The following is an 11,510-nucleotide window of genomic DNA, read 5'->3' on the forward strand; positions in this document are numbered from 1 at the left end:
GGAGAGGCACCCCCGAATTTAGAGCGCTTCTCCCGTCTGTTCTGCTTTGGGGAGACCCTGGGTCGTGGGAGGGATGGCCTGATCACCCCCCCTCTTTTTGCCCTTGCCACCAGGGGGAAAAAGCCCCCCCCCCATCCAAATCAGGGACTCACCCACCAAAACTGGCTTGGGAGAACAGGTGTGATTTATAGCTAGCCCCCTACTCTGCACCCCAAGATCCTTCCATCTCTCTCTTTTTTCAGTTCCCCCTATTTTTAAATGATAAACTCCCCCCCCATTTTTGCTGGTGGTTGTTTTTTTCCCCCCCTATTGCAGCTTCCATTTCCCCAAAGCTCCGGGAAAATCCAGCAAATTATTTTCTATTTGCTCTCCCGGGTTGGGGGGTGGGTGTGGGACTGGTGAAATTTGGGGTACGCCTCGGAGTAGGGAAATGAAGCACTGGAAAAGAGGTTTTCTTTGTGCCTGATGCCATTGGGGGGGCTTGTCTTTGCCTTCGGTAGTCCATCCAAGGCAGGCAGTCCTGGGGGGGCCGGAAAGACCCCATTATTGAAGGGGGGAGCTGTCTCCTTGGGGTCCCGATTCCAGGGCATGCCTTGCGTATCTTTCTGCTGCTGGACTTCACCTTCTCGCTGTGCAACCGGGGTGCAGCTTCCCAGCTGGGGTGCCGGAGGGTAGCCTGCTGTGGACCCCCTTCCACAGGCACACACACACACACACAGAAAGCTTGCAAAGTTTTTTGGGGGGCTCTGCAGACCTTCTTGAACTTCGGCCGGGCACCATGGCTGCCAAATGGTTCAAGGAGTTCCCTGCCAATCTCAAAACCGTCTCGGAGCGCCCCAAACCCAGCGGTGGGCATCATCCGAGCAAGCCGGGTAGCGCCTCCCGAAAAAGTTTAGGATCGCCCGAGGCCGGCCTGGCATCTCTGCCCGGGAAGAACCGGAAGAACTCAGCCACCGAGTTGGCTGGCCCGAAAACTCTGCTGGCACCGGGGAAAGATGGCAGCACTAGCCGTTTATCCCGGGACAATCTCCAGGGCCTTTTGCAAGCCGCTGCGGGGAAAATGCGCAAGAATTCGAGGGTAGAGGGGGCTCCTCCGGAAGACCCCGGCTGGGTCCCCCCCAAAGGGAACTCCAGCTGTGGGGGCTACATCAACCGTCTGATCAAAGTCAACGCTCAGGAGAAAAATGCGAAAAACTTTTCAGGATCTGCTCCGAATCCTAAACCGGTTCCGCCAGCCGAAGCGGAGAAGCCCAAGCAAGAAACGGTGAAGGTGCCATTACGGTTTGCCACTTTCTGGGGTGCGGAAGATTAAAGGGAGGGGGTAGGTTTGAAGTTTGGGGGTGTTACATTTGCCATCTGTTTGTCTGGAGTTTTTTTTTTAAAAAAAAAATGGGGATTCTGTTTGGAAGGAAGGTCAGCCAATGGTAGAAAATGCACTTTTTCAAATAGTTTTGCCATCGGTTAATTTTGGGTTTGTGTGTGTGTGTTAAAAATTGAGTTTGTCTTCTGTTTGGGGGGAAAAAATGGAGCAAATCTTAGAAAATCCACTTTTAAAAAAAAAGATTCAGCAGGTTTTATGGTATCTGGAGATTCTTTCCAATTTTCTTCAACCAAATTGCAGAAAAACAGAAAGTCAGATGAAAGGAAAAGAGAAATAAAGAGAGAGAGAGAGAGAGAGAGAAAGAAAGAAAGAAGGAAAGAAAGAAAGAAAGAAAGAAAGAGAAAGAAAGAAAGAAAAAGAAAGGAAGGAAGGAAGGGAGGAAGGAAGGGAGGGAAAAAAGAAAGAAAAAGAAAGGGAGGAGGGAAAGAAAGAAAGAAAGAAAGAAAGAAAGAAAGAAAGAAAGAAAGAAAGAAAGAAAGAAAGAAAGAAAGAAAGAAAGAGGAAAACGGTTTGCACATGGCAAGAATCTGGACTGAAAAGGATCTGAGAAGGATCGGGGTTCAAAGATTTATATTTTAAGAATTCGGGGGAGTTTAAATCCGTAGAATAGATCCTCAAACAGAAACTCCTTACAACTCTTCATTAATGTTAATATATCCTATTCAACAAAAAAAAAATTTTTTTTTACTATTTTGTAAAATCATAAAAAGTCGCCTTGAATGGAGAGACGGGTGCCACAGAATTTTAATAAATATAAGCTATAAATTGATGATTTTATTTTTTTTAAATCATTTTGCAACGTCGGAAGGTGATCATTTTGGAGGATTACGCCGATCCCTACGACGCGAAACAGACCAAGGGACAACGAGACGCTGAACGATTGGAAGAGAACGACGGCTACATGGAGCCTTACGACGCGCAACAGATGATAACCGGTAATCACGGTTTGTCTGGGAAGAAACAGGTTGCTTTTCAACTCTGCCCCTTACAGTACTCAACTTACGACCACAGTTGAGCCCAAAACTTCTGTTGCTAAGCGAGACAGTTGTTAAATGAGTTTTGCCCTACTTTAAGACATCCCTTGCCATGGCTGTTAAGTGAATCGCTACATTTGGACTGTAGAATAGCAGCGGGTTGGACTAGAAGTTATGTAATTCTGTTATTCTGTAATTTTCCGGATTATCAGAAGTCTAATTTAGTTCGCAACCTGCTGTGGCATTGAAAAGCTGCAACAATACAAATTTAACACAAAACTGGACTGGCCAGCAACAAGCTGGATATTTGCCTGGTATAAGCAGACTCCCCACCCACAGCCGATACAGCCGTGCAGAAAAACAGGAAATTTTAGCGCCGGAAGTTGGAATAAAACAGGGCATTGTCGGCTGGGGACACGGATGGGGTGAGAGCAATGGGGGAATTGGTCTCCAGTCCTAAAATTCCCAGCAATTTGTGCTCCTGCTAAGCCTCGGGTCTTTTAGCCCTCCTGGCAAATGGGCCCGGTTGTATGTACTGGGGGTTTCTGAACCTGCGCAGAGTGTTCTTGTTTTGTTTTAGTTTTTTTGCAAAGGGCCCTTCTTTTTGCTTTTTCTTTAACGGAAGAAATGTCCACAGAAATAAAGAAGGGGCCAGCTGGGAAGGGCTTGGATCGGAGGAAAGGCGTGAGCTAGGTTTAATGAGGACTAGAAACACTTTGTGGGGGTTTGGTTTGTGTTTTGCATGGAACATGAAAAAAGTGAACTTATTGTTTATGGTTTGGGTGATTTGAAAAACAAATGGAATTAGAGGGGGAAAAAGAAAGCCATATAAAATAAGAGGTTAATTTATACATTTGCTTACAACTGCTGTAAAAATATCAGAATTGCTTTTTCCTTCCTTCCTTCCTTCCTTCCTTCCTTCCTCCCTCCCTCCCATGTCTGCTTATCTATATATCATCTATCTATCTATCCCCTTTGTGTTCGTTTCCTTCCTTCCTTCCTTCCTTCCTTCCTTCCTTCCTTCCTTCCTTCCTTCCTTCCTTCCTTCCTTCCTTCCTTCCTTCCTTCCTTGCTTTGTCTTTCCTTCCTGCCTGCATTTTAACATTTTCATCCACTTATATTAAATGACAAAAACAAAAATACACCCATAAACAAGGCCTTACTTCCACTGCTGTGTTCACACGGCCTCTGCCCTCCCTTGCAGAAATTCGCCGACGGGGGTCCAAAGACCCTTGTGTGGGGAAAGCTGTCCTGCTTCTGGACGAACCAGCAGCCAAGGGAGATGCGGGGGTCAAAGTCCCAGCCTCGAAACCCCTGCAGCTTTACGACACCCCTTACGAGCCGGCTGAGACGGGCTCCAAGTTCGAGACGCGTCTCCCTCCGAGCGACGAACGGCCGCCGGCCGAATACGAGCAGCCCTGGGAATGGAAGAAAGACCAGATTGTTAAAGTTCTCTCAGGTAGGAAAAAGCGGGCTGCAAAAAACGGGACGTGGAGGATCGTTTCGCATTAAAAAAAAAACAAATACTGATTTGTCTAGCAGAGATTTCCCTACAGAGGACCGGTTCAAAAGAGAGAGAGAGAGAGAAGAGAGAGAGAGAGAGAGAGAGAGAGAGAGAGAGAGAGAGAGAGAGAGAGAGAGAGAGAGAGAAAAGTAAGAAAGGTAAATTTGGAAGGACGCAACCTTGGGCAATTCCTTTAAATCCTGGTTTAGATGCAATTTAAATTTGTAAAAAAAAATTGCTCTCGTTTCAGTGGTCAGTTTTGCATTCGGCAACGTGCTTGGGACCTCAACCGCCTTCGCGTCTCTGCATATATCAGTGTCCGATTTGAGCATCTTGGCTTGTTCCCACCCTGAGTCAACAACCCATCTCGGCTTGTTTGCGGAGGAGGATGGCCAATTTTGGCCAGTGGTGAAGATATTTGGGGGAAATCCCCCTTTTCACAACCTTTGCTTCTCCTTCCTCTCTCTTTGTCCAGTGCAGTTTGAAGGTTCGGAGAAACTTCTGACCGCCGCTGAGATGGTCGTCTCGCCACCCCAGCACCAACCTTGCCCGAAAAACTGGCCGTCAATGATGGTTAAGTCTTCCCCGGGGATCGAACTGGGTCTGGACGGAGAGCGGGTGGATTCTGCCCTCGTCTTGGAGAAACAACCGTAAGCCGCCTGGGATCTGGCCTGGCATCCATCCCAAATCTTACCTATTTGTGCCCTCGAGGTTCCTTCTATATCCATCTCCCTTTGGAGACAAGCTGCTAGCCCTCATGAGGCTGGAATTCTCTCTTAAGAAGGGAAGAGGTTTGGCTGGGACCCCAAGGAAGGAGTAAACTGGGTTTGGAGGCTTCCAGTTCGAAGGGACCTCTGAGGGGTGGACTTCAACTCCCAGAATTCCCCAGCCAGCCTGCTTTAAGAGGGGAGGACTTCCACTCCCAGAATCCCCTAGCCAGCAGAGCCTTTGCTGAGGATTCTGGGAATTGCCTCCCGCGGGAGAAGGTGGACCGCCTGGGAAACCACGTTTTTGCCCCTCCTTCCTCACAGGTGGTTTCACGGCTCCATTACTCGGGCCGAGGCGGAGAGCCGGCTGCAGCCGTGTCCGGAGGCGGGCTATCTGGTCCGCACCAGCGAGCTGGGCCCCACCAAGTACTCCATCGCCCTCAAGTGAGTGTCCGAAAGCTCAGGAGCCGGGTCCAGACCCCCGGGCCAAATTGTGCTACAGGTAGTCCTCGACTTACAACGGTCCATCTAGTGACCACAGCTACAACGGCAATGAAACAAGACTGTTTGTCACACTTCACCGCCGTTGCAGCCTCCTCCGGGGTCAACTGACGTGTACTTGCGATGGTTGCGGCGTCCCCCTCCCCGGGGGTCCCACAATCCCCCTTTTGCGACCTTCTGACCCGCAAACCCAATGGGCGAAGCCAGATTCCCTTAGGCAACAACTTCAATCCGTCAGAAGAGAGCTGGAAGGGACCTTGGAGGTCATCTAGTCCAACCCGCCGGCACAGTCTACAGTCCAACTGTAGCGATTCACTTAACAAGCACGGAGAAGAGGGGTCGTAAAGCCGGGCAGAACCCATTTAACAACCGTCTCGCTTAAGCAACAGCGAGCTTTGGGGTTCGGTAACATCTGCACGGATTTCCTTTGCGGCCAGAAAGGTGGTAAAACGAAGCAAAATTCACTGAACGACCGTCTCGCTTAGCAACGGAAATCTGGGTGGCCGCCGTAAGTCGAGGGCTGCCTGCCCGCCTTGCCGCTTCCAAAACCTTTGCTTTTTTTTTTTTTTCCTTTTCAATCCGGACTTTTTCTCCCTGTGTCTGGCTCCAAAGCCGGGGCTGGGTGCGACCGAGCTTCCTTCCTCAGGATGCTGAATTTTGAAACAAACCAAGGAAAGAAAGAGAGGACGTTTGTGTGCTTGTGTGTGTTTGTGTGGGAGAGGGGAGAATCGGGAGCTCAGCTAGTGGAAAAGAAGGCTGGGGGGGGGGCTGTCCGTAGAAAAACAGTTTGCCCGCTTCTGATTCTCCCCTTTGGATAGGTGGGGATTGAAATGGGATTGAAAAATATCCCGTTGAAATTGGGCTTTCAAAGGAGAGGATTTAAGGTGCCCCTTCCAGCTTTCCTTGACCCCACGTTTAACACAACCTGCCATGTCCTGCCAGGCGTCTGGTGTGTGTGTGTGGGGGGGGCTGTTTGTCCAACCAAGAAGCGAGCGCGCCCGCCGGAAGCCGAAAAGAGCCCCCCCCCCCCCGGTTGGGCAGGATTCAAAATCGCCCAAATTGAGGCCAAAAGTCTATTTAGTTGTCTCTTCAGATCCCCAAAACTGGAGAATTGGAAGGAATCCGTCTGGTATTTGTTGAGGAGCAGGATTTGGTGGTCAATCAGGCAAAGTTGGAGAAGGGAGAAGATGCGGAATTCTTAAATGGGAGTGTTCCCCCCCCTTCAAAAAGCACCCCCAAAATATAATTTGAAAGGGGTTGATAACAGAAAAAAAACAGAATAACCACGGAATAGCAGAACAATAGAATAACAGAACTACAGAATAAGAGAGTTGGGAGGGACCTCGGAGGTCATCTAGTCCAGACCCCTGCTCAGAATACAGAATCACAGAGTCGGAAGGGACCTCGGAGGTCATCTAGTCCAACCCCCCCGCTCAGGCCGCCAACCTTATAAAGTTCAATCTCTTCTTTTAAACCTCCAGGGTTTTTAATATGGAAACCAAACCGTCCGTCTCCCCCACCCCACAGGGTCATTTTCACTAATATTCTTCTATTTTGGCCTCTCTTTCCAACCCTGCCCCCTCCACCCCCACAGGACAAGCCAAGGTTACGTCCACATCATCGTGGCCCAAACGAAGGATCACAAATACACCCTGGACCAAGCGGGCGCCCCCTTTGACACCATCCCCGAAGTGGTGGGCTACTATTCCACCGAAAAGCTGCCCTTCAAAGGGGCAGAGCACATGACTCTACGTTTCCCGGTCCCTATTCCCACCAAGATTCCCTAAAGATCCCATTTTAGACCAGTTTGGGAACGGCTGGGCCAACTGGGGAAATGCGGCGGGAAAGCGGACAGAGACTTCAGCAAACTTCGCTTCGCCTGGAGACTTTTCTTCGTTCTCCAGCAAATTTATTCCCGCGCGTCCCAGTGTGATTGGATAGGACTTTTCCCATCCTGAAAGATGACTAAATTTGGGAGTGGGCACAGAGCATGGGGGGCAGCCCCCCCCCTTTGCTGGACGCCGAATTGACGGGAGTGGATGGGGCTGGAAATGCAGCCTTGATTGGCAGCTGTTCAACTTGAGCCAGATTTTCTGAGTTTTCCCGAACAAGCTACTATTGAGAAGAAAGCCGGTGGAGTTTGGAGAATCCCAGCGACTCCCAGTCCCCACCATTAAGGGCCAAGTGGATTTGCCTAGTAGGCTGAACTGGGAGGTTTCGATTTTATTTTTATTTTTTTTTTATTTTTCCTGAAACAGTTTTTCATAGGATCCGGCAGAGAGGCTGGTCTCTTCGCCGCTTCTCCAAAAGTCAAATAAAAACGCTCAAAGACTTCTGGTTTCTTTTTATACTACGGGGGGGGGGTGTGTCCCCGACTTACGACGGTTTGCTTCGTGGCCGTTTGGAGTTACAACGGCACTGGGAAAAAAGGGACTTAGGAGCCACGTGATTTACATCCGGACGGTTGACAACTGACTCACATTTACGACGGTCGCAGCGTCTTATGAGCAGGGTCATGTGATCAAAATTTGTGCCCTTGGCCACTGTCAGATACTTATGATAGTCGGGGCATCTTGAGATCATGTAACTGTCATTCCCAGCCAGTTTTTGACACGCAAAATAAATGGGGGAAGCAGGATTTGCTTAAGGACCATGTGACTCCTTTAACAAGTGTGGCAAAATCAGAGTTACTCCCTGGGGACCTTCACGGCCCCCTTTCCGAGCGACCATTCAGAAGTGCTTCCCCCAATATTTTCTCTTGAGATCTCCTGGTGGTCTCTCATCCTCGTTAAAAGTAGAGTCGCTTGAGGTTTCAAGGGCGAGACGCAGAAAACAGAAATGTAGATTTCCAGCCTCACCTCATCTTGATTTCAGGGACCCCCTGAGAGGGACTTGGGTTCTCCCCCCTCCCCTTTAAGAAACACGGATGTTAACCAATCTGCCACAACCTATCCTGGTTGCATCTTGGTTTAAAAGTGCAAGGGGAAAAAAAATCACCCTTTCAAACAAGTCTCTCTTTCTTTCTTTCTTTCTTTCTTTCTTTCTTTCTTTCTTTCTTTCTTTCTTTCTTTCTTTCTTTCTTTCTTTCTTTCTTTCTTTCTTTCTTTCTGAGATTAGTTTGCTGGCTGCTTCGTGGCTTCGGCTAAAAGTAGATTTGAGTCAATCTGAAAAATGGATCAACCCCCTTCCTCTGGGCACCCACCCATCCAGTTTCCTCTCCTGCCAGGAACAAATCCCAGCATTGTTTCGATTTCCTTCCCGCTCAAACTTAAAAAAAAAACACAAAACATTGCTTTTTTGACAAAGCTGGTGGCGCCAATGGTGAGCACCAAAGGACTCCAGTCTGGCTTTCTCTGTAGACTGAACTTGGCTGGGTGTGTTTGTGTGTGTGTGTGTTTTGGCTGCAAACTCACAGTTTAATTGATGCAACGAGATATGAGAATGGCTCTGGTGGGTCCCCAGGGCCTTTTGGGAAAACACCTGCATGCATACACATCCCATCTCCCCTCCAGGCTGGGTCAGTTTGCAATATGGATCTGTTGGTGGGCACAGTCTTGAGGACACCCAAAAACGGATGGCTGTGCTGTGAAATTTGATGAAAGGCTATTTTGAAAGAGTGTGGGATTCAGGGAGAAAGAGAGAGAAGAGAAAGAAAGAGGGAAAGAAAGAAAGAGAAAGAAAGAAAAGATGGGAGGAGGGAAGAAAGAAGAAGGAAGGGAGAGAGGAAGAAAGAAAAATAAAAGGGAGGGAGGAAGGAATAAGGAGAGGGGAGAGGAGAATAAGAAAATTAAAAAATAAATAAATCTTCAAATACAAAGTAAAATTATTCCATCCAGCCAATCTTTAAGAGACTAAAAAAAAGGGAGACAAGTCTTTAAAAATAGAGCACTGCTGCCCTCTTGTGGCCCAATTGTAGAATGCATCTAGCATGAGAATCCTATTGGATCTTTAAACGTGCTGAATCAAAGTCATTTTGTGATTAAAACAAAGGTTGGTATATTTTTTTCCCCACCCCCTAAGTATTTTGACTTTACACCCCTGTCCCGATGGTTTGCCAAGAGGAACAGCAGTTTCATAAAATAAAAATAAATCAGTTTCCTTCTTAAATTCAGTGAAACGTGGGAATTTGTAAGAAATTCCTCGCTTGTACTTTTTAAAAATAATAATAATAATAAATCTCTACACAAACCTCACACTTGGGAAGGGTCAGGACCGATGGAATCAACACAGGCTTTAGAAACCTCCCCACAATTAAAAAATAACATTGTGAAACCCTTCCTTCCTCTTCTCTTCTCTTTCGTTTTTAATTTTTCCCCTCTCGTTTGCATTTTCTGCTTTTGGAGTATGACACTGCCAACTGTCCGGCTCTGGTGTTGTTTGTGTGTGTGTGTGTGTGTGTGTGTGTGTGTGTGTGTGTGTGTGTGTGTGTGTGTGTGTCTTTGTCAGAAATGTCACAAACGAGAACTTGGGGGAAGTTAAGAATTGCAACACGATGGGGGAAGTCAACAGGCGTCTGGTCCCTTGCAGAGAGGAAGGAACGAGTGAACGAACTCTGAAACCCGGTTTAGGCAGGAAACCAGAGGCAAAACAAACCAGCACGGGGGGGGGGGTCACTACCGTGGTGACTGAGACAAAGAAGAAGCCCCCAAAACTGTAAAACTCACAAAATGAATGCTCGTTTGGGGACCTTTGAGGCCATCTAGACGGACCCTCTCCCTTGCTCAAGGGCCGAGTAGGATTTGGGGTGACCTTCAGCTGCCCAATTCAAAAGCAACTTCCTTGCCGCCATTTTGCTCGTTGGGTGGCGCGGCAAGCGAAGGGATTCCCCTTTTTCCCCCCCCTCTGAAATGTAGATTTTTTTTTCCTGCTTGAATGGAAATGACTCAAAAAGATTCACAGGGTATGCTACATTCCAGGTTTCGCTTTCCAAAAAAAATAATAAAAGTCTCAGCTAAAACCAAAAATCTGATACCATCTTGACAGTGGTTTTCCGGTGGCGAGAGACAAACCTGAGGCTCAAAATCTTCCGATGCAACCCCAGAGTTATAACCGAGAGCCAAAAAAAGAGAGAGAGATTTTTTTAAAAAAAAATTAAACCAGGTTATTTTCCTCCCAAGTGGGCTCAAAACTGCCATAAGTTCTTTTGAAAAAGCAGACAAAATCTGAGGGCTATGGCCATTTAGGGAGAGAGGTCCCAACGCCAAGAATTCTAGAGATTTGATTTTGAACTATTTGACGGTCTTTGGGTTTAAAAAAAAAAGATCATTTTTAACTAACAACTTTGAATGCTAAACTCGACATTTTTAACCCGGAGAGAAATAACAGAAAAATGAAGGAATCCCCACTCTCTGCTGAGGTGGGAAGGCTGTAACTTATTGCAACTACTGCTAAAAAGAGAAATTTTGCCACTGCTTTAATTTCCCAGAAGTCCCTGGCATAGAAAAGTTCTCAGCATTGTGGGATTGTTCTTCTTTTTCCTTTATAGCTTTTGCAAGTTGGATTTGGATTGTTTTCTGTTCTATTCTATTCTATTCTATTCTATTCTATTCTATTCTATTCTATTCTATTCTATTCTATTTATTCTATTATTCTATTCTATTCTATTCTATTTATTCTATTCTATTTATTCTATTTTCTATTCTATTCTATTCCATTCTATTTATTCTATTCTATTTATTCTATTATTCTATTCTATTCTATTCTATTCTACTGTATTCTATTCTATTCTATTCTATTCTATTCTATTCTATTATTTATTCTATTACTCTATTCTATTCTATTCTATTTATTCTATTCTATTCTACAGTATTAAGTGACAATTTGGTGATTTTGGAAAGGGGAGGGAGAGGAATGGAAGAAGAATTCGCGCCCCCCCCCCAATATCCAAAATTGCATCCCCAACTCTGAAACAGGACTTGCCAATCAGACCCAATTTTAGAGTGTCAATCAACGCTCAGTCTCTTTTAACGTTTCAACTAGATGTTCCCTCCCCTTAAACATAAGGGTTTAAGACACACACACACACACACACACCAAAAAAAACAGCCAAGGAAGATTTGTTTCTCCCCAGCATCCGGATGAGATTTCTCATCCCTCCTTTCGTTCTGGCTTCTCATCCCCCCCCCCAATTTTTTTTTAGAAAAACAAAACGTGGGGGGGGGGGAGAAAACAGATGGTGGATTTCGCCACCGTTTCCCCTCTCAACCTGTGGAGTTTCTCATCCCGTTTGCACGATTGCTCAACTGTTTTTCTTCCTCTCCAGATCCCTTTCTCACGCTTTGGGGCAGCCCCCCCACCCAGCACCACCTCCCCCCCCCCCCGGTCCTAAAACCCAGAAGAAAATATCTCCCGCCTCGTGGCCTGGGTACCACGGCACGTGCATTTTTATTCCACGGCAACTCTGTCCACGTTGGATCCCAAATCCAGACTGCTCAAAACTGCAA

At 46.9% G+C, this 11,510-nt stretch overlaps 2 protein-coding genes across 3 annotated transcripts in view; one reads left to right on the forward strand and one right to left on the reverse strand.

Moving 5' to 3' along the window:
• Window positions 1-11,510, reverse strand: part of DCST2 (DC-STAMP domain containing 2) — a gene marked incomplete at its 5' end in the record, with an annotated part of 30,071 nt that overhangs the window by 15,572 nt on the left and 2,989 nt on the right. The window lies entirely within an intron of this gene.
• Window positions 405-9,902, forward strand: SHE (Src homology 2 domain containing E). 2 transcript variants are annotated; one of them, XM_081340813.1, is made up of 6 exons: window positions 405-1,270; window positions 2,190-2,316; window positions 3,560-3,814; window positions 4,335-4,509; window positions 4,891-5,010; window positions 6,662-9,902. In XM_081340813.1, exons 1-6 carry the CDS (start codon window positions 779-781, stop codon window positions 6,852-6,854), a joined length of 1,362 nt encoding a protein of 453 aa, XP_081196939.1. In that variant the 5' UTR covers window positions 405-778; the 3' UTR covers window positions 6,855-9,902. The 2 variants fall into 2 exon arrangements, with proteins under 2 accessions (XP_081196939.1, XP_081196940.1); XM_081340814.1 differs by having other exon boundaries at window positions 405-1,264.

Source organism: Vipera berus, assembly GCF_964194415.1.
Source record: "Vipera berus genome assembly, chromosome: 16".
NCBI lineage: Eukaryota > Metazoa > Chordata > Lepidosauria > Squamata > Viperidae > Vipera > Vipera berus.

Coding starts and splice junctions, on each gene's coding strand:
- SHE (XM_081340813.1), top strand. CDS start 779: ATGGCTGCCAAATGGTTCAAGGAGTTCCCTGCCAATCTCAAAACCGTC. Junction 2,317..3,559: donor CGCGCAACAGATGATAACCG/GTAATCACGGTT, acceptor CCTCCCTTGCAG/AAATTCGCCGACGGGGGTCC. Junction 3,815..4,334: donor GATTGTTAAAGTTCTCTCAG/GTAGGAAAAAGC, acceptor CTCTTTGTCCAG/TGCAGTTTGAAGGTTCGGAG.